General features: G+C 41.1%; 1 protein-coding gene across 1 annotated transcript in view; it reads left to right on the top strand.

Annotated features, from left to right (window-relative positions):
* Positions 1-23,155, top strand: part of LOC124612888 (ralA-binding protein 1) — a 123,859-nt gene that overhangs the window by 17,723 nt on the left and 82,981 nt on the right. Inside the window, exon 3 of the mRNA XM_047141344.1 lies at positions 8,514-8,652. Within this exon, the coding sequence (XP_046997300.1) occupies positions 8,514-8,652 (139 nt within the window). The remainder of the gene's footprint in view (positions 1-8,513; positions 8,653-23,155) is intronic.

Here is a 23,155-nt window from a genome sequence, read left to right as displayed (position 1 = left end):
GCTCAGATGAAAGCTGAACAGGCATACAACTGGCTCAAAGCTAACAATTTAAATCTTAATCTCTCAAAGATTCATATCATGTGATCTCAAACAAGCAATAGTGGCTCGTTAGCACAGGAAGTAGATATTAATGATCATGCACTAAATGAAACACACTGAGTGAAATTCCGTGTGATCTAACAATGAAAAATCCAGGATGGAATAATGACAATACTGTCACATAGAAGAAGGTGTAATTAGATGAATGACGAACAGTAACTCCACTTAACGAAGGTTTGTTCAGCACATGCAAATACAAGAGCACGGAACGAATTGTAGTATTTATACGGCTACAGAACACATACAGTATATATACGGCTGCAGAACATTACAGTACAATGATTCTTGACGTTTGTGGATACTTCTAGAATGTACTCGAATCGAATATAGAAATTAAAATTGTACAGACCAGGTGAGTTTTGAACTCATGACCCTCTATGCAACAGTATAGCATCATAACCACTACATCACAGTGCTACTCAGCTTCTTCTGCGACATTGCTCCCTCCTTAAGAGAACAGCGTCTCGGTGTTACGTCCTCCTAGTTCGGGAACAAGTCATCGGTCCTGCATACTCTGACGACTCCTGATGACTGATTCTCTCCCTGGTGGTGATCTTATTAGAACTTCTTTTGCCACTATGCCCTTCATCACCTTTCCGCCTGTTGCCGGGTTGCAGGATCTTTTAGGGCTTCATTCGAAGGATGTGGACCATATCTCTGATCTTTCATTGTCTTGTGTCAGGGTCGAAATCTTCAACTTCATAAGTAACATCAGACAACTGTCTTACTACCTTATAAGGCCCAACATAGTGTCAGAAGCTTCTCAGAGAGACCGACCTTCCGAACAGGACTAAAGATCCAGACGAGGTCACCAGGCTGGTAGACAACAGGGCAGTGGCTCGCGTCATACCTTCAGTGATTGTTCTCTTGAGCCTGCAGTGTGCAGAGTCGAGCTAACTGCCAAGCTTCCTCAGCTCTGGTTAACTCCTGGCCGATGTCGTCGTTCACGTCATCAGGATGTAACGGAAACACAGTGTCCATTGTCGTAGTCACCTCAAGCCCATGCACCAGAAAAAATGGTGTAAATCCTGTGGTGTCTTATTTGGCGGTGTTGTAGGCAAGCCTCACAAAAGGTAGCACCTCATCCCAGTTGCTCTGCTCAACATTGACGAACATTGATAGCATGTCGGCCAAGGTCTTATTAAGGCGCTCAGTAAGCCTGTTAGTTTGCAGATGGTTGGCACTCATCATGTGATGAGTAATGTTGCACCGACGGTTTATCTCTGTCACAAGATTCGATTGAAAAACTTTCCCTTGATCCATAATTAATGACCTTGGGGCACCGTGTTTTAATACAATGTCTTCCACGATGAATTTGGCTACCTTGGATGCTTCGGCTGTTTTCACGGCTTTTGTAATGGCATAGCGTGTCAGATAATCAGTGCAAACAATAATCCATCTATTGCTACTAGCAGACGTTGGAAATCATACGAGGAGGTCAATCCCAACACACTGGAAAGGTATTTCGGCTGGTGGAATTGGTATGAGTCGGCCGGGTGGTTTCTGAAGAACTGCCTTTCTCCTCTGGCACTCTTGACAGTGTGACACATAGTGGCGGACACTCCTAAATAAACCTGGCCAGAAAAATCTCTTGCAGATTCTATCGCATGTCTTAATAAATCCTAAATGTCCGGCCGCAGGTATGTCATGGAATTTCTGTAGAACATCTGAGCGCATGTGTTTAGGAATCACTGCTAGCCACCTCTTTCCAAACGGATCAAAGTTTTTCTTGCAAAGTAATCCATTAACTACCTTAAATTGTCCTTTCACACCCTCTGACCGATTTAAGGCAAGCATAATTTGAGATACCTTGGTGTCTTCCTTCTGCTCTTCAGAGAGATCCTGGAGTGCTGTGAGACAGTCACTATCTTCATCAAAGTCTTGATGGTCTTGCTCAGGGTTTCTTGAGAGACAGTCGGCATCTTGGTGGTTTCTTCCAGTTTTGTACAATGTGGTAATGTCATACTCTTGAAGACGTAGTGCCCACCTGGTGAGTCGTCCTGTTGGATCCTTTAGAACCGTCAACCAACAAAGTGAGTGATGGTCTGTAACAACTGTGAATGGCCTTCCATAGAGATACTGTCGAAATTTGCAGATGGTCCAGATCACAGCAAGACATTCTCTTTTTGTAGTTGAGTAGTTTCTCTCGGCTTTTGTAAGTGTCCTAGAAGCATAGGCTATAACCTTCTCTTTTCCATTCAAAATTTGCACCAGAACAGCACCGATCCCATAACCGCTGGCATCTATGTAGTTCTGTAGGTGCTCTCTCATCATGCAGACCAAGTACAGGGTCAGTCATTAGAGCTTTTTGCAGCATATCGAAAGAATCTTGTTGAACACCATCCCAAAAAAAATTTAGCATCAGATTTTAATAACTCTCGGAGTGGCCTTGCTTTGTTACAAAAGTCTTTGATAAAACGACGGTAGTAAGAACATAATCTGAGGAAGATTCTCACATCTCTAAAACTTTTAGGAATAGGAAATTCCATTATAGATCTCCCCTTTTCTGGGTCTGGCTGCACACTTTCGTTTGACACAAGGTGTCCAAGTATTTTGATCCAAAAAGACACTTTCCTGGATTAAGTTTCAGTCCACCTTGTTGGAGACACTTAAGAATGGCCCTCAGTCTTTTTATATGTTCTTCAGATGTTTCTGAGAACACTATAAAGTCATCTAAATAACAAAGACACAGTGTCCACTTCAGGTACCTTAGAAGATTATCCATCATCCATTCAAAAGTTGCTGGTGCATTACACATACCAAACAGCATCACCTTAAACTCATACAGGCCCTCAGGGGTTATGAATGCAGTTTTCTCAAGATCAGCCTTCCAGAATGAGATTTTCACTCTGCAGTGGAGTGTGCGCTGATATGAAACTTCCTGGCAGATTAAAACTGTGTGCCAGACCGAGACTCGAACTCGGGACCTTTGCCTTTCGCGGGCAAGTGCTCTTCCACCTGAGCTACCCAAGCACGACTCATGCCCCGTCCTCACAGCTTTACTTCTGCCAATACCTCGTCTCCTACCTTCCAAACTTTACAGAAGCTCTCCTGCGAAGGCAAAGGTCCCGAGTTCGAGTCTCGGTCCTGCACACAGTTTTAATCTGCTAGGAAGTTTCAAGATCAGCCTTATCTACTTTGATTTGCCAGTATCCTGAGTACATGTCCAAGGTTGAGAAAAACTTAGCCCCCTTCAGACAATCTAGTGTATCGTCAATTCATGGAAGAGAGTAAACATCCTTTTTAGTTATCTTATTGAGCTTCCTGTAATCAACACAAAAGTGCCAACTGCCATCCTTCTTCCTGACGAGGACCACTGGTGATGACAATGGGCTCTGCGAAGGCTGAATGATGTAGTTCTTCATCATTTTCTCTACTTTGTCGCAAATTATTCGACGTTATGTTGCTGACTCACGGCATGCTCTCTGGCTTATTGGTTGATGGTCTCCAGTGCTAATCCGGTGCTTCACCATCAGTTTGTCTAATTTACTCTTCACCTGTGGATTGAAGCATTCAGAGAACTCTTGAAGAATGGCAAGTACCTTCTTCTGTCGTTCCTTAGTGAAATCTGGTGATGGTTGATCTACAAGATCTTGTCTCATAGTGGCAGTGCTAATTTTGCCCACATACTCGGCATGAGAGGTTTCTATGACACTCGGCTGTTCTTCAATTAATGGCTCAGTGTTTGCTATGCACACTTGTCTTGGAAGGATCTGCGGTTCTCCACAATTCACCGAATCTGTTCTTAAACGAGATGACAGAGGCTCAGATGACCAAGTCAGTCTTCAGTGGTATGCTTCTCTTATAGTCCACTACAAGATCCATGGGTTGATGCATGGCATGACAAGTGACAGTTACCTTTGTAGTGCTGACTGCCAGGAATGATCACTTCATCCAGCACACATAGTCTCCGCACACTCGGATGGGCATTTTCCTGTCCACAGTATCTCATCTCGTCTAGCATAATCTTCAAGCGACCACAATCTATAATTGCCTGAGAAGCTTTCAAAAGGTTCCATCCGAGAATGACGTCATAACTACACTCTTGTAAGATAATGAATTCTAAGGGCTGTGTATGGCCACTTATACCCACATGAATGGTACATCTTCGTGTAGGTTTTACATATTTCCCACTAGCCACCTTCAGCAGAGATGTTTTATTATTGACGAATACGGTTTTCTGCAACTGACAATGGTACTTCTCCGAAATGACTGAATATGATGCTCCAGAGTCCACAAGAGCTTGGGCTGGTCGGCCATCCATGAGGATATCGACATAGTTTCCTATCATTTTTGTAGTGATCGATGGCGGAAGATTTTTCTCTTCGGCGGCCTCACCTCCAAGGATGGTCGCACCCTTCAGTTTTCCAAGTTGCAGTGGCTAGGTAATCAGTTGGAGCTTCTAAAAGGCAATGGAGACCTAGATCCGCATGTTGGGGAGTGTCCTCTTCAGCAGCAAGCTTGCGGCGATGGTTACCTACGTCGTCTTGCACCCACATCTTCTTGTTCATCTACATCTACTTCCATACTCCGCAGGCCACCTGACGGTGTGTGGCGGAGGGTACCTTGAGTACCTCTATCGGCTCTCCCTTCTATTCCAGTCTCGTATTGCTTGTGGAAAGAAGGATTGTTGGTATGCCTCTGTGTGGGCTCTAATCTCTCTGATTTTATCCTCATGGTCTCTTCGCGAGATATACGTAGGAGGGAGCAATATACGGCTTGACTCCTCGGTGAAGGTATGTTCTCGGAACTTCAACAAAAGCCCATACCGAGCTACTGAGCGTCTCTCCTGCAGAGTCTTCCACTGGAGATCTATCATCTCCATAACACTTTCACGATACTAAATGATCCTGTAACGAAGCGCGCTGTTCTCCATTGGATCTTCTCTATCTCTTCTATCAACCCTATCTGGTACGGAACCCACACTGCTGAGTAGTATCCAAGCAGTGAGTGAACAAGCGTACTGTAACCTACTTCCTTTGTTTTCGGATTGCATTTCCTTAGTATTCTTCCAATGAATCTCAGTCTGGCATCTGCTTTACGGACAATCAACTTTATATGATCATTCCATTTTAAATCACTCCTAATGCGTACTCCCAGATAATTTATGGAATTAACTGCCTCCAGTTGCTGACCTGCTATATTGTAGCTAAATGATAAGGGATCTTTCTTTCTTTGTATTCACAGCACATTACACTTGTCTACATTGAGATTCAATTGCCATTCCCTGCACCATGCGTCAATTCGCTGCAGATCCTCCTGCATTTCAGTACAATTTTCCATTGTTACAACCACTTGATATACCACAGCATCATTCGCAAAAAGCCTCAGTGAACTTCCGATGTCATCCACAAGGTCATTTATGTATATTGTGAATAGCAATGGTCCTACAACACTCCCCTGCGGCACACCTGAAATCACTCTTACTTCAGAAGACTTCTCTCCATTGAGAATGACATGCTGTGTTCTGTTATCTAGGAACTCTTCAATCCAGTCACACAATTGGTCTGATAGTCCATATGCTTTTACTTTGTTCTCGTCATACCGGAGTTGACGGTGACTAAGATCGGTCTGCTGTATTCTGGTGCGGACGTCATCAAATATCCGCCATCTTTCTCAACAATAGCACACCAAATGTCCCAGTTGTCCACAGTGGAAACATACTGGTTGGTTATCCTGGGTCCTCCAGATGCCATTCTTCCTTGGTGCCCAAACAGGTTCCTCATACGACATTGTAGGAACGTAACTCCGCTTGGGTCTTGACTTTTTCACTGTTTTAAAGGGAAATGAAGGGTGAGAGGTCGGGTTCAATGTCTGCTCCACTTCCTCCCTTATGACCTCTTGAAGCGTCTCGGTTTTTTTGCTTGCTGTGCAATCCAAATGCCTTCTGAACTTCCTCTCTCGCTATCTTATGGAGAACACTTGTGAAATCAGTTGCTTCCTCCATCACAGACGTCGGTACAACATTTGGAAGCCGTTCAAACTTCTTTCGTGTAATTGTTTTTTGATTCATTGTCCCGATATACTGGCACCATTTTATGAAGTTGTCTGCTGTTGAATCCTCCTACAGGAGTAGGGCTTGATACATATCCTCAGCAACACCCTTCATGAGATGTGCAACCTTACCTTCTTCCTCCTTTCTAGGTTCCACTATTTTACACAGCTCCAAGATGTCTTGAATGTGGGATGCTGTTATGTCTCTTGGACACTGTGCCTTGCACTTAAATTTATCTTCAGCCTTGCACTTCTTCTATCATGTGTCACCAAAATACTTGCGCAGTTGTGCCTGGAATACTTCCCATCTTTTGAACTTCTCCTCGTTGTTCTCATACCATTGCTTGGTAGTGCCCTCCAAGTAGAAAAGATTCTTAGCCAAACACACGGTGTCATCCCATTTGTTAAATTTGGCTATATGCTCATATACCTTCAGCCACTTGTTTGGATCTTGGCCATCGTCACCAGAGAACCCGGAACGATGTCTCATGTGGTGGCATACAGTTGCTGTCATTGCAACTCCGATAGATTGCAATCTGTTGAATATGGCTCAAACTCAGGTTTCTCGCCACATAAACAGCGGCTCTGTCGTGGCCTTATGGGAGCCACTGTGTGATCAATAATGTGTGCTATCACAAGTTCCAATACCCGGCACCTCCACCAGAATAACTTCATGTAGAAGAAGGTGTAATTAGATGAGTGACGAACCCTAACTTCACTTAACGAAGGTTTATTCAGCACTTACACATACAAGAGTGCAGAGCACACTGCCTCCAGCCAGAACGCATATAGTGTATATATATGGCTACAGAACATCACACTAAAATGGTTCTTGACATTTGTGGACACTTCTAGAATGTACTCGAACCGAATATAGAAATTAAAATTGTACAGTCCAAATGAGTTTTGAACTCTCGACCCTTCATGCAACATTTTAGCTTCATAAGCACTACACCACGGTGCAGCTCAGCTTCTTCTGCGACAATATTATAAAAAGGATAGATTGCTACTCACCATATAGCGGAGATGTTCAGTCAAAGACAGGCATAACACACACACACACACAAATGCAGCTCACATGCACATGGCCACTGTTTAAGTCTGGCCCCGGCAGCCAGAGACAGAGAGACAGTGGTTGTGTGTGTGAGCTGCATTTGCATGAATGTGTGTGTGTGTGTGTGTGTGTGTGTGTGTGTGTGTGTGTGTGTGTGTGTTGCCTATTTTGGGAAAAGGCCTTCTGGCTGAAAGCTTATGTGTTTAGTAGTCTTTTTATTGCACATGTCTGCAACTCAACATCTCTGCCATACAATGAGTAGCAGTCTCTCCTTTTCATAATGTTGTCCTTGTGATCTAGTTAGATAACAAGCTAAAAATTGAGTCAACACAGAGATAAAGGAATCAAGAAGCTCAGTTCAGTGTGTTTTGCCCTAAGAAGCTTATATCATTGTGTTGACCTGAAGACAGAGGTATTGGCTTATTTTTCATAATTTTTCTCCCTCTTGTTTCATGGAATTATCTTCGGGGGCAGTGCACCTAAAGTAAATAAACTGTTTATTCAGTGAACAGTAAGAAAATTGTCTAAGGATCTTGGGAATCTTAAATACATACTCCCCAACATATTTATTCTTTAATAGTTTTGTTGCTGTCAGTAAAAATGAGCTTGAGTTGAACTGTGATTTACAGAATCACAAAATGAAATGCAAAACTAATTTTCAGTATTCAACACTCTTCTATCTAATATAAAGCAATCAATTGGGAATTCCTACTGATCACTATTAAAGTTAAAGCATATCTCATTTGCTACTCTTTCTACAAATCATCTGAATATTTAGATTCAAGGACTGAAAATTTCTGTCAGCTACATGACAATTAGAAGTGTTCATTCTATAACTGCTTGACAAGTAGTCAAGTACTGTATGTAGGACTCAGGATAAGTGTTACTAGCAAGAATTTAGTGTAACTGAGCGTGCAGTAGCTTGTTTCAAAATGGCAATTTTCAATCTAATTTACTTAATTAAATTTAGCTGACGTAATCATGAATAGCATGAAGTAGTGTAGTGACAGTTTATTGTTGATACGGTATATAGCTTGCCTTTTGTTAATGTATGCCTTGACTCATTCCACAGCCTTGAAGTTTGTCTTGCCTGATGGGATCTATGGAATACAATAAATGAATGAACGTATGTATGTATGTGTCTTTAATACAACAGTTCTCACTATACCCATCACTGTTGACCATTTCTGATTCTCCTGCCTTTGGGGATCGTTTGTTACCCAAGGGTATCAAGTGCTCTGAATCTGTACTGATTTATCCATCTTTGTGTTAGGACAACTTATGAAATGGTTCTTGATTCTTATTAAGAGGAATTTAATTTGGTAGATACAGGTTGAAAAATATTGTACCTCTTTTTACATTTCAGTCAGCGATGAAGCACACGAGCGCCCTTCAAAAAAAGACTTACTGATTGGTAAAAGGAAAGATAAGAAAGACTCAAAAAAAGACAGAGGATATGCAGCACTGGAAGGAGAAAGTTCACCTGAAGAGGATCCTGAGATAAAGTAATTCATTTTGCATTTGGAAATTTTTTTTTTAAATATTTGATTGTTTTGTGTGATGAACCTTGTAAATTTACAGAAGCATTCTAATAACTTCAAATTTATCTTCTGGAAACATGTTCGATGTATTACTTTTAACCAAAGAATTTTATTTAGACAGACAATTCTGCTGCTGTAGCTCTCACATTTTAAATCAGATGGTGTTGCTGGAATTCTGCAGAAAATAGTTATTAATAGTGGCACCTGTATAACTATACACTCTGATGAAGGCAATAAAAATAGGTCATGTGGTCACTTTGTGAATCAATTTTGACCAATATAGGATTTCCCTTCCTGTCATATCTGGGAATGCTTAAACAATTTCACATTTGAGAGACCGACCCAGGGGTGAAGAGGATGAAGACAAAATAATTAATTCTTGGCTTTGTTCTTTGCTCAGACATTCATTGTGATTATTTTCAATTCATTAAGAGACTCCTTCAGTTGAATACTGTTGAACGCTAACTAAAAAATTTGACTTTTTGCATCACTATTGGAGAATTGCAAATAAGCACTCCAGTCAGCAATTTTCCAAATAAGCTACTATCTCTTAGACATTTTACAGTAATGATTTTCTCACTTCATGGTGCACCACACACAGTTTCAGTGAAACATTCTTATGGTTAGTTTCCCATCAATTAAAATTTATTGTCGTAGTGTAATCTGTACCATCAACTCTCATTGCAAAGTAGGAGAGCCAGAAAAACACTAGCCACAGGATCAGATTCTGATTTATTATGTAGAAGTATGCTCATTCAGTCAGACATGCCTATTTCAATCTCTGGAGAGATAGGTCTACAGTATTATACATGCATCAATAATTGTTGTGCCAAAATAAAGTAGAATTCATTTTAACAATAAAGTTAAATGCAGTCAAATACTCGTGCAAAATCTTCTATGTCAAAACTGGTTTTGATTGATAAGTTATTTACAATGGCTCTATAGAAATTAATAAGAAACATGGATAATTATTGGTCTAAGGCTTGTCAGAATATGCAGACCAAGTGAACTGACACAGAGGTGAATTTTTTTTTTTTTTTTTTTTTTTCATGTCTGGTGCCAGAGCCAAGGATTTATTGAAACACAGTTCCATTTCCCACTTTAGCTTTATTATGGTTGTTGTTGCTGTGTTCTTCAGTCCTGAGACTGGTTTGGTGCAGCTCTCCATGCTACTCTGTCCTGTGGAAGCTTCTTTATCTCCCAGTACCTACTGCAGCCTACATCCTTCTGAATCTGCTTAGTGTATTCATCTCTCGGTCTCCCTCTACGATTTTCACCCTCCACGCTGCCCTCCAATACTAAATTGGTGATCCCTCGATGTCTCAGAACATGTCCTACCAACCGATCCCTTCTTCTAGTCAAGTTGTGCCACAAGCTCCTCATCTCCCCAATTCTATTCAATACCTCCTCATTAGTTATGTGATCTACCCATCTAATCTTCAGCATTCTTCTGTAGCACCACATTTCGAAAGCTTCTATTCTCTTCTTTTCTAAGCTATTTATCGTCCACGTTTCACTTCCATACGTGGCTACACTCCATACAAATACTTTCAGAAACGACTTCCTGACATTTAAATCTATACTCAATGTTAACAAATTTTTATTCTTCAGAAACGCTTTCCTTGCCATTTCCAGTCTACAGTTTATATCCTCTCTACTTCGACCATCATCAGTTATTTTGCTCCCCAAATAGCAAAACTCCCTTACTACTTTAAGTGTCTCATTTCCTAATCTAATTCCCTCAGCGTCACCAGACTTAATTCGACTACATTCCATTATCCTCATTTTGCTTTTATTGATGTTCATCTTATATCCTCCTTTCAAGACACAGTCCATTCCGTTTAACTGCTCTTCCAAGTCCTTTGCTGTCTCTGACAGAATTACAATGTCATCAGGGAACCTCAAAGTTTTTATTTCTTCTCCATGGATTTTAATACCTACTCCGAACTTTTCTTTTGTTTCCTTTATTTCTTGCTCAATATGCAGATTGAATAACATCGGGGAGGGGCTACAACCCTGTCTCACTCCCTTCCCAACCACTGCTTCCCTTTCGTGTCCCTCGACTCTTGTAACTGCCATCTGCTTTCTGTACAAATTGTAAATAGTCTTTCGCTCTCTGTATTTTACCCCTGCCACCTTCAGAATTTGAAAGAGAGTATTCCAATCAACATTGTCAAAAGCTTTCTCTAAGTCTACAAATGCTAGAAACGTAGGTTTGCCTTTCCTTAATCTAGCTTCTAAGATAAGTCGTAGGGTCAGTATTGCCTCACGTGTTCCAACATTTCTACGAAATCCAAACTGATCTTCCCCGAGGTCAGCTTCTATCAGTTTTTCCATTCGTCTGTAAAGAATTCGCGTTAGTATTTTGCAGCTGTGACATATTAAACTGATAGTTCGGTAATTTTCACATCTGTCAACACCTGTTTTTTGTTTTTTGTTTTTTGGATTGGGATTATTATATTCTTCTTGAAGTCTGAGGGTATTTCGCCTGTCTCATACATCTTGCTCACCAGATGGTAGAGTTTTGTCAGAACTGGCTCTCCCATGGCTGTCAGTAGTTCTAAGGAATGTTGTCTACTCCGGGGGCCTTGTTTTGACTCAGGTCATTCAGTGCTCTGTCAAACTCTTCACGCAATATCATATCTCCCATTTCATCTTCATCTACATCCTCTTCTGTTTCCATAATATTGTCCTCCAGTACATCACCCTTGTATAGACCCTCTATATACTCCTTCCACCTTTCTGCTTTCCCTTCTTTGCTTAGAACTGGGTTTCCATCAAAGCTCTTGATATTCATGCAAGTGGTTCTCCTTTCTCCAAAGGTCTCTTTAATTTTCCTGCAGGCAGTGTCTATCTTACCCCTAGAGAGATAAACCTCTACATCATTACATTTGCCATCTAGCCATCCCTGCTTAGCCATTTTGCACTTCCTGTCGATCTAATTTTTGAGACGTTTGTATTCCTTTTTGCCCGTTTCATTTACTGCATTTTTATATTTTCTCCTTTCATCAATTAAATTCAATATTTCTTCTGTTACCCAAGGATTTCTATTAGCCCTCATCTTTTTACCTATTTGATCCTCTGCTGCCTTCACTATTTCATCCCTCAAAGCTACCCATTCTTCTTTTACTGTATTTCTTTCCCCCATTCCTGTCAGTTGTTCCCTTATGCTCTCCCTGAAACTCTGTACAACCTCTGGTTCTTTCTGTTTATCCAGGTCCCATCTCCTTAAATTCCCACCTTTTTGCAGTTTCTTCAGTTTTAATCTACAGTTCATAACCAATAGATTGTGGTTAGAGTCCACATCTGCCCCTGGAATGTCTTACAGTTTAAAACCTGGTTCCTAAATCTCTGTCTTACCATTATATAATCTATCTGATACCTACTAGTATCTCTAGGGTTCTTCCATGTATACAACCTTCTTTCATGATTCTTAAACCAAGTGTTAGCTATGATTAAGTTATGCTCTGCGCAAAATTCTACCAGGCGGTTTCCTCTTTCATTTCTTAGCCCCAAGCCATATTCACCTACTATGTTTCCTTCTCTCCCTTTTCCTACTCTCGAATTCCAGTCACCCATGACTATTAAATTTTCGTCTCCCTTCACTACCTGAATAATTTCTTTTATCTCATCATACATTTCATCAATTTCTTCATCATCTGCAGAGCTAGTTGGCATATAAACTTGTACTACTGTGGTAGGCATGGGCTTCGTGTTTATCTTGGCCACAATAATGCGTTCACTATGCTGTTTGTAGTAGCTTACCTGCACTCCTATTTTTTTTATTCATTATTAAACCTACTCCTGCATTACCCCTATTTGATTCCAAATTTATAACCCTGTATTAACTTGACCAAAAGTCTTGTTCCTCCTGCCACCGAACTTCACTAATTCCCACTATTTCTAACTTTAACCTATCCATTTCCCTTTTTAAATTTTCTAACCTACCTGCCCGATTAAGGGATCTGACATTCCACGCTCCGATCCGTAGAACACCAGTTTTCTTTCTCCTGATAACGACATCCTGTTGAGTAGTCCCCACCGGGAGATCCGAATGGGGGACTATTTTACCTCCGGAATATTTTACCCAAGAGGACGCCATCATCATTTAATCATCCAGGAAAGCTGCATGTCCTCAGGAAAAATTACGGCTGTAGTTTCCCCTTGCTTTCAGCCGTTCGCAGTACCAGAACAGCAAGGCCATTTTGGTTAGTGTTACAAGGCCAGATCAGTCAATCATCCAGACTGTTGCCCCTGCAACTACTGAAAAGGCTGCTGACCCTCTTCAGGAACCACACGTTTGTCTGGCCTCTCAACAGATACCCCTCCGTTGTGGCTGCACCTACGATACGGCTATCTGTATCATTGAGGCACGCAAGCCTCCCCACCAACGGCAAGGTCCATGGTTCATGGGGGTGTAACAATTATTTATTTCACATTGCATGTGAAAAGAACACCCACTTATAATGATGGTAACTTTTATTTAGCAAATCAATAGGAACACAACTTGACAAGAATAAACTTATCATACAGTGAACAAACAACTCCCTACTACCCACCACCCTCTCCTGCCCTCCCCTTCCTCTTGTCCCCATACCCACCCCCACTGATAATAGTGTGGAGCACTTGGGATGTATTGAACCTTGCTTGTCATCTGGGTCTTTTGTGGTCAATTGATTCTGACACTCGTGCAGTTGTAGGAGTGGCTGAACACTTGGCCATTGTTTGGCAGCTGGGGATTGAACCTGTAGTGGAGGTCTGCATGGGTGTGTCAGGGCATTGTGTAACCTTGGTCGTCAGCATGCTGTTCAAAGGAGTCAATGGTATGACCCACGCCAGCACTCTTTCAACAGATATTTTGCTACATTTGCCATTTTGCAAACTCCAAAATGTCATACCCGCATTCCAACACTTGTTAAGGCCCAGTGTATGGGGGCTGAACTACATCGCTGCATAGCATGACATGGGAGCAGTCCACTAATGCCCTGGGTGTTTGCTGAGGCACGAAGCAGGTGGCCGACATCCTCCTGAATCTACTGTACCAGCAGTGATAGTTCCGCCTGGTATGGCACTGGTGCAGGTGTCAGGTAGTCCGCTGCTATCATTAATGGGCCTCCATATACCATTTTAGCAACCAATGTCCGAATTATAAAGCCTCCATAGTCCTAAAAGAGCCAGAGGAAGTGCTTCCATTCACTTCTCTTCATGACACATGAAGACAGCCTATAAAATCTATGCCACCCTTCAACCATTCGTTTCTGGCAGGATGATAACTTTTAATTTGCTGGTGTTGGACAGCATACAGTTTAGACAATTTGTTGAACAGATTGGACACAAATTCCCGGCCCTGGTATGTTATAATATGAAGAGGACAGATGAAGCATGCTAACCAGTTTGTGATGAATGTTTTAACAGTTGTCTCAGCAGTCATTTCTGTCACTGGTATAGTTTCTGCCCATCTTGTGCATCTGTCAACTGCCATGAGGAGGTACTTTTAACCTTCTAAAGAGGTCAGAAGGCCAACGATGTCGATGTATATGTGACTGAACCTCACTGGAGACACAGGTAAGTGTCCAATATCTGCATGAACATGGCATCCCACCTTGCAGCACTGGCATTGATTACGCACATGAGCCTACATCTGAACATATTTTTTCACTGATAGCCATTTGAAACAGTTAGTTAACCCTTTTGCGGTTATGAGGGCTGAGTGTCTTCCCTGCCTGGCTGGCTTCAAGAGTGAACATGTTGTGTACCTTTCAGGGGGGGGGGGGGGAAGGGAGGGGGGGGGGCTGATCAGCCAATGACCACTGCTGCCTATGGCAAGGAACACTACTGTCAGCTAATTGTAAGTTCCAGCACATATAGAACCAATATTCGATAATACACTTTATAGTATCAGTATTAAACTGGAAGGTCTTAGTGGTATCAGTTTCTGATAACCACGAAAGAGAGCATCAAAACTAGCTCATGCTTTATTAGTCATTTATCATGAACTGAGAAAATAGTATCCTAGAAAAATGATAAAAACTTTATTCTGCTTACTGAAAAATTCTGTAACTTGAGATTCACACTACCAGTATTTTTGCCTTTAACTCAATGTAATTTCATAAACATCGGACAAATACGTTTCAAGATATATAGTTTTATAAGTGAGCAGATCATAGGAAAGATGCCCAAAACTTAGAAAAACAATTCTTAATCTAATTGTAAATAAATAATGATAATTGAACTTCAGAAGCAAATTGTCTTGTATAGCCTGATGCCAAATTAAACAAGGAAAATTTTGATATAACTTAATTTGCAATAAGCCTATTTGTTCATTTGTAATTAAAGCCTAAGCTTGATTCTCTAATAAAATTTCAAAAATATGATTCTACCTGCTTCCTGCTCACTGTTTTCTCTTTCTGTTTGTCATGTTCTGCTTTAGTTTTATGGTTTCCCATCCTTATTTTTTATGCTGGCTTTCGACTGCCATTGACTTTGAATTAAAAACCTGTTTTTTGTTTTCTTCCCCCATTTTGCTTATTTTTACTTTCTTTTTCCTGATACATACGTTACTGGAAGCACCTAATATTTCCTTAATGTGTCATATTTTTCAAAACTTGGAGTCATGCAAAGGGCAACATCACACTTTTTGCACCTTATGTGTGTCATTTTCCACTGTGAATTGGCAGCACATACTACACAGCCTTTCAGGGGAATCTTCTCTTTCTCCAAGGAATGATGGATAATGTACTTGTATATTTTTCAATCAAAATGGAGTTTCTTGCTTTGCTGTCTGTGGGATCCCAATTTACATGTTTGTCCATGAAATTTATCCAGCAGCTGGCAGGTTAGTTCCAACTGCAATTTTGCCAGTGGTGTTTTCTGTTTCTTTTTAATTTCAAAAATTGTTTTTGGATTTAGCACACACAAGCCAGTGAACTGGAAGGAGGCCTTCTTGTACCACTTCATTGTCCTTCGAATGCACTGTACAGAACTTAACATCATGTCTGGTTTATCAACATTGACTTATTGTAGCTCACCACACAAGTCAGTTTCAGTTTATTTTGCCCCTTTTATGTTCCTTCTTCTCAGTTTCGACAAACTCTGATCAATTTATGATTTAAAACATTCAGATTTCTTTGTTGTCCATCCACTTTAGAGCCAACAATATTCTGCAGGACTTAAACTGCGTTTTCCCTTTTTGCAGTTCATCATGCAGCAAGGGCAAATACCTCCTGTTTTTGCATACTGTTCCACTATCATTTGTACATTTGTCATAGAACCATAGGAATAATTTGGGGCTCAAATACCACTTGTCTAAACAAATGGAATGATCTTTGTTGAGGTATGGCAATAACAAACTCATGACAATGTCACCTTATTTTCCCCAGTTAACATTTCCAGATTCTATTTCCATGGTGGCACCAGTGTAGACAATATAGTCTATAATATAATTAGCTTGTATGTCACAAAGAACAAAAATTTTAGTAACCAAAGTCTACATTTCTTTGGTGTATACTGTTTAAATTGCAGCCATCCTTTGAAAAGTAGCAGATATTCATCCACTACTATGTTTTCAAAGGGGCCATGGCCTCATGGAGGTATTTTGTTGTGTGCTCTACAATGAGCTGTATTTTCACAGGAATATTGTCACTAAAGTGCAATAAAGACAGAATCAGTTTGTACTTGTTCCTGGACATTAAGTGTAAAAATATTGATGTTTGAAGCGAAAAATTTGTTTGACCAGTATTCATTCACTTGTAATGTTTTAGTTCTGGTATAAGCAGGGAACATGCCAAGAAGCAATAAAATTCTTCTGGCTCCATATGCTTCCTTTGTGCTAAGTGGCTGGGTACTGTCATCATTTGTTTGGTAAGAAAACTATAATAATTATTTATCTCTTTACAAATCGCAGAAACAAATTCAAATGATAAAAGTTTTAAAAAATCTGAATGACTTACTGAATCTACATCTACACTCTGCAAACCGTGAGGTGCATGGCAGAGGGTATGTCACATTGCACTAGTTACTAGGGTTTCTTCCTGTTCCATTCACATACAGAGCATGGGAAGAACAATTGTTTGAACACTCCTGTGTGTACTGTAGTTATTCTAATCTTATCCTCACGATCCCTGTGTGAGTGATACATAGGGGGTTGCAGTACATCCCTAGAGTAATCATTTAGAGCCGGTTCTTGAAACTTTGTTAACAGCCTTTCTCAGGATAGTTCATGTCTGTCTTCAAGAGTCTGTGAGTTCAGTTTCACCAGTATCTCAATGACAATTTCCCAAGGATAAAAAAACGATTCATGGTGTGACCACTCATGCTGCCCTTCTCTGTATACATTCAATATCACCTATTAGTCCTATATGGTACAGGTCCCACACACTTCAGCAATATTGTAGGATGGGTTGCACAAGTGATTTGTAAGCAATCTCTTTTGTTGACTGATTCCACTTTCCCAGTATTCTACCAATAAACTGAAGTCTACCACCTGCTTTACCCATGACTAAAACTATGTGATCGTTCCATTTCATATCCCTATGTAGTGTTACACCCAGCTATTTGCATGAGTTAGCTGATTCCTACTGTGTTTACATAGGTACTATGATTTTTCATATTATGAAGTACAAAATCTACATTTCTGAACATTTAGAGCAAGTTGCCAATGTTAAAATCTTATCAAGATCTGACTGAATATTTATGCAACTTCTCTCAGGTAGTACTTTGTTGTAGATAGCTGCATCATCTGCAAAAAGCCTGAGTTTACTATTAATATTGTCTGCAAGGTCATTAACAAACAACATGAATAGTAAGGTTCCTAACACACTTCCATGGGGCTCATTCGAAGTTACTTTTACATCTGACGATGACTCCCCATGTAAGATAACATGCGTGTCCTCCCCACCAAAAAGTTCTCAGTCCTGTCACAAATTTCACTTGATTGTACTTTTGACTTCTGAAAAAGTTTCTTGTGGTGCTGAAGAATCAGCAGTATATCCAAACACACCCAAATCTTAGTCCAAAGAAAGGTTCAAAATATCCCTACCATCTTAGTCACTACTGTTCTTGAGGATTTCCATGATTTCCTTGTCTGATAAATTACATTCCAGCATCTCAAAGACAATATAGGCAAACATAGTCTCACCAAACGTGGAAAAAGAACTACCCCAATGCACAACTGATAAGCGGAAAAGGCCCCAGAAGCAGGTAAAAGCTGTAGCACTATCTTAATATGAAATAATGACAGCACTGGCAGGTATGTTGAAATGCGGACAAAAGTGAGTCACCATTATGTTGTGTTTGTTTACGTGCTCCTGCCCTTAGCCATCAGGTCTCTCTACTTGTCTGGTGTAAATGAAGGTCTGTAGACGTCTGGACATTCTTCCATTCACGTGTACGTGTACACCCTTAGCTATCTAGGCGTTCTACCTGCTGGACATACGTATATGCCCGTAGTAGTGAAATGGTTAATAACTTAGTTGTGGCATTTGCTGATGGATGTGTCAGGTTGTGGATGCTGTCGAATGTCACTTTGTGAAACTGCAGTGAAATGTATATCCATGGCTTCCGTTGTCAGATACCCCACCTTATTTTGGAAATGCTACCTGACACCTTGTTTTGCTTGAGACTCAATCCCATGGAGTTGCTGTTAATCTGTTGATTCAGCTGGACAACATCATTGTAGTTCAAGATGTTAACCACACTGGAAATACAAGAAAAGCAGTCTGTGACTATGTGTCTGTACCTTTAATATGCTGTTATGTCCATGGTAAGTGTGGTAAATAGAACTCAATTCAGTGTGCCTGAATTGTTGAGGGTAGCACCTACTACTGGTGTTTTGAAAGGCTGGTGTGATTGGTTTGCTGTATGTATAGCTCCTCAATGGCCAGGCTAGAATTTGAGGGCAAAAATGTCTCATAGTCTCTTATATCATAAACAGGTTTCTATCATTTGTACTAGGTGAAACTTGTTTGGGGGAGGGAACAATTTATGGCTGTCAGTAGTTGCTGACTTTACGGTGAATAGCAGCATCAAGTGCATTTTGGCTGGCGTCCACAACAATAGCCAGTGGCTACATGGTACAGAGTGGGCAAGTAGCACTGCTTCTGCAATATTCATGTGTAGATCACAGAAAGCCATGTCCATTTACGGAGTCCATTTGAGTATTCATTTGCCCTTGGTATTGTGATTAGAAAGTGCATTTGTTAGAGGTACTGTCACTAGAAAGTGATGGCAATAAAAATTCACAATGCCCAGAAAAACCTTAATTATTGGTAATCAGTTGGCTTCAGCAGGTCTCATGAAATAAACAACTTTCCAGTTAATGACAAGTACCATCAGATGTTACCCTGTGGTCAAGGAAGGTTACTTTTGCCAGTGATGCAGTTGTCTTCATTTAATACAATTCCATAATTATATAGTCTCTGTCATACTTCATAAACATATCTCCATGTAAATGAGTGTCAGGAGAGAATACCAAGATATCGTCTAAATATGCCAAATAAAATTCCAATCCTGCAAAACTTCATCAATGAAATGTTTCCAAGTTTGAGCTGCATTTTTGAGTCTGAATGGCATAAACAAGAATTCAAAAAGGTACATCAAAAGGTGCTATCTGAATTTGATTTTAAGCCTTGCGGCAGTCCAGGAGTGTGAAAACCTTGATTATCCAAAGCATATGTGAATTCTTGAATATTAGGTATGGTTTACCTCTGCCGGACATTTCCACTATTCAACCTTCGGTAATTGCCACCGGGAAGCCATGAGCCATCCTTCTTGTGAACCAGGTGTAAAAGAGATGTTCTCAGATTGTCTGAATGACATATAACTCCTAATTGAAGCATTTCCTCAAATATTGCTTTAGTTTTTGTTAGGCATTATGGTGCGATCCTATGGACACTTTATGAAACAGATGAACCTGGCATTGTGCATATATAGTGCACGGTATTGTGCTTAATGCCACCCTGTTTCATAAACCTCTGTGACACCAACAAAAACTCCACAGTGTGCACAATGTTACTGTTGTGGAAGAGCTGTGTATTTATAGTGTTGTCTGTTCTTACCATGCCACCCACAGAACAGTCCTGAGTTCCCATTGCTTTGCATCATCAATCCTGTATATTAAACAAGCAGTCGTAAAATTCACCATAAGTGCGAAATTTGGAAGGAAAGCAGCAGCTGTCATGTGCCGATTGACGTCTGCAGTCACAAACATCTACCCAAAATAGCCAGTGAAACCTATATCATCATCAAGTTCTTGCTGCCATGAGTGAGGGTAATAGAGTTGTGTACAGCCATTAAATGTAGAGATTTATCATACATTACCATGGCTGTGGGCCAGGCAGGGAGCATTCTGACCTCTGGGTCGGTGCTGATTAAAAAACCCAAACCAGAAATTTCATCAGAAATATGTATGTGCCATGACACTGTATTCGACACCAAAGTTTGTAGTGACAGTCCTTTCAGCAAGTGCTGTACGCTATAAATAACATATTTGCCACTGCACTGTTGTCTGTGTGTGGTTGCGAGTCAACATTCTTTTTGTTGTCAGGACTGTTTGTAGGTGTATAATCTGTCATGCCTATTCCAGGTTAAAGGCGCTTCAGTCTGGAACCGCGCGACTGCTACAGTCGCAGGTTCGAATCCTGCCTCTGGCATGGATGTGTGTGATGTCCTTAGGTTAGTTAGATTTAAGTAGTTCTAAGTTCTAGGGGACTGATGACCTTAGATGTTAAGTCCCATAATGCTCAGAGCCATTTTTGAACCTATTCTAGGTTGCCCTTGCTGTTTAGCTAGTCACGTGGCACTGTGCACCTCACAACTTGAGACCCAAAACATCTGTGATACCAGCCACTGTTAGCAGAGCTAGCTTGGACTTGGCTGCAATATTTAGACTGAGGAATAGAACAACATCATAAATGTGACCTCTTGTTTGGGGCCAAATGTAACTGTAATTCTAAAAACATCTTGGCCTTTGTGTCAACCCTGACACTTAAATTTTGGAGTACTTTGGCTGTGCTCTCCAAGTGTCGGTGTGAAGTGGTGGTGCAGTTAGGCATTGTGTCTTTGGGTGAGGTTAGCTTTTGTCAGTTATATTCAGCTGGAACTGTGGTAGTTGCTGATGTTACTGCCACTAGGGCAGTCAAATCTAGCATTTCATGTACACTATCGAGAACTTCCAGTACTGTATGTAAAGATTGTCTGTCATCCACTATTGCAGGTGACTGCACTTGTGGAGGCAGCTGTTGTTGCCAAACATAGTATGTATCTGTCACCAAAATTCTGATGGATTTTTGTCACCATGTTTTTCATGATACAGCACTTGTTTAAGCTTTTGATCAGGTAATGCCTCAGGTAACTAAAGCCATTTTGAGAGTAAGGTAGGCTCGTTGGTGAGATGGTTGCAACATAATGTCCAAAACTAAAGTGATTGCTTTCTGATATAGGTTACTGATTGCCAGTGTAAACTGCTCATGATCTTCCATTATTTGCTGATGTGTAAAAGTGTTCTGCATAATTTTGAACTGTATTTCAAGTTGTGTGGGCATAAACAAATGAGTTCACAATTGAAATTGTGGTGTGGAAGGAAAATAATAGTGAAAAGTTCTTAGTTTCTTTTGTGTCCTCACCAGTGGATTTCACAATGGAGGCAGACAAGCTGGTGTGGGTAATGTAGTGAGATAGTGCAGAAACGTGTCATGGAGGGTTGAACGCAACATGTACTATGGGCAGACCTGCTGGTGGAGGTGTTTACCTGCGGGTGGTAGTAGGCTGGGTGGACCAGTGCTTACTCAGTTTGACCACATCTAGTATATTGAGCCATGTGTTGTACTGAGTACTTCGCTATCCATGCCAGCCACGTGCTGAGTTCTTTCTGGGCTTGTCCATACAAGCTTGCAGACTCTGGTTTCCACACACTGACTTGCACAGTGAATTTGTTTCCCTCTCCCAGGGTTCTGTTCTCCGACTATTATTGAGTCACCATCAAATTATGAAGTATTCACACCAACCGTGTAGTGAAGCAGTGTTGTCATACCTGTGCAGATTCTAAAGTGACAAAAAAAGAAATTCTTATGTGGCTGATACCCGTATACTTTTCCCCTTTTCCTAGGGTTCACTTCAGTCTCCATGGACCCTGCAATTCTGCAATGCAGGCAAAAACATTTGTGCGTACAGAAGCAGCAGCAGCAGCTACAAGTGCTGATAACTGGGAATGCAGACTTGGCTCACATCCTTGCCTCACTGTTATGTTTTCTGCACCAACCCTGATTCTGTTTGTTGCTTTTGATGAGTCAAGAAGAAGGTGGGAGAATTAACTGCACAGGTACTTGCTGTACTATCAGGTAATGTGTATCATCAATCCAGTTGACAAGACTGGCTTCTTGTTGTCCAGCAGTGCAGGTTTATAAGAAGTTGACCAATATTTGAAGTCTCTAATGAGCCCGAGAACCTTCCCCATGATGAGCTTTGTTGGTTACTTATGCAGTATTTTGGATATCGAACCCATGTCGTGGTAGTGTGGCTGCAGTTTAACCAGCACCACAAGCACCCTGGGCAGTTGTATGTGGCCTGGATTGCTGATCTGCAGGGCCTCTCATGCAAGGGCCATTTTGAGTGTCCCAAAAGTGCTATCTCTTATACATATTTACTAATTCAGGATGTGACTGTCAATTTGGATCCTGATTACAAGGTTCAGACTAGGGCACTGACCTTTTCCAACCCTTCCTTGGCTGGCGTTGCCCAAATTGCAGAGTCACATGAGCTTATTATAGTGACGATGGACATCCTTTCTAATAATTGGCAAGTGGCTCAATTGGGTGTGTGGGTGTGCATGATGAACAGTTCCTGGTGCCCCACAGGATAGCCTGGGCAGTCTCACCTCGTGTCTAGTTGTCATATGCTCATGCTGTTAGATGATTCCAGTGCATTGGCATGATCTTGCTGCCCATCCTTGCCTGTGCCTATGTCAGTGAATTAGTGCTGCTCATAGCATCGTAATTCCCACCACTGGCATTTTGTGGGTCCTCAGTATTGTTTTTCTTCAGCTCACTGGACGAGCCAGTGTTCATACTCCAATTTCATTTAGTGCACATTCACTGTACCTGTTCACGCATGATGGCGACATGTAGGGTATGCCAGCAGGTAGTTAATTTGACAATTGTTTGTGATCATTGATGAGCCATGAGTCAGTCATCAAATGCTCCAGTGTTTTCATTGGATTATGGGGCTCTCTCCGATGCCCTGCACATGTTGCCCTGGCAAATTGTGCTGATGTTGGTAGTGGATGGGTGGTTGGTCAAATTTCAGGCAGATATGGGAGCAATGGCCAACCTAATTAACTTAGATATGTTCAAGCTCTTGGGGTGCCTGGAGTTCCAATGTCTGCTCTGTCTGGTTGTGTCTTATAGTAAACGGTGCTTTCCTTTGTGGGGGCTGTTCTCCATCTCCATGCTTTATAATAATGTGGGATGGCAAT

Source organism: Schistocerca americana, chromosome 1 (assembly GCF_021461395.2).
Source record: "Schistocerca americana isolate TAMUIC-IGC-003095 chromosome 1, iqSchAmer2.1, whole genome shotgun sequence".
Classification (NCBI taxonomy): domain Eukaryota; kingdom Metazoa; phylum Arthropoda; class Insecta; order Orthoptera; family Acrididae; genus Schistocerca; species Schistocerca americana.
Note: the sequence above shows the minus strand (reverse complement) of the source record. Positions and strands in the feature narration are given on the sequence as shown.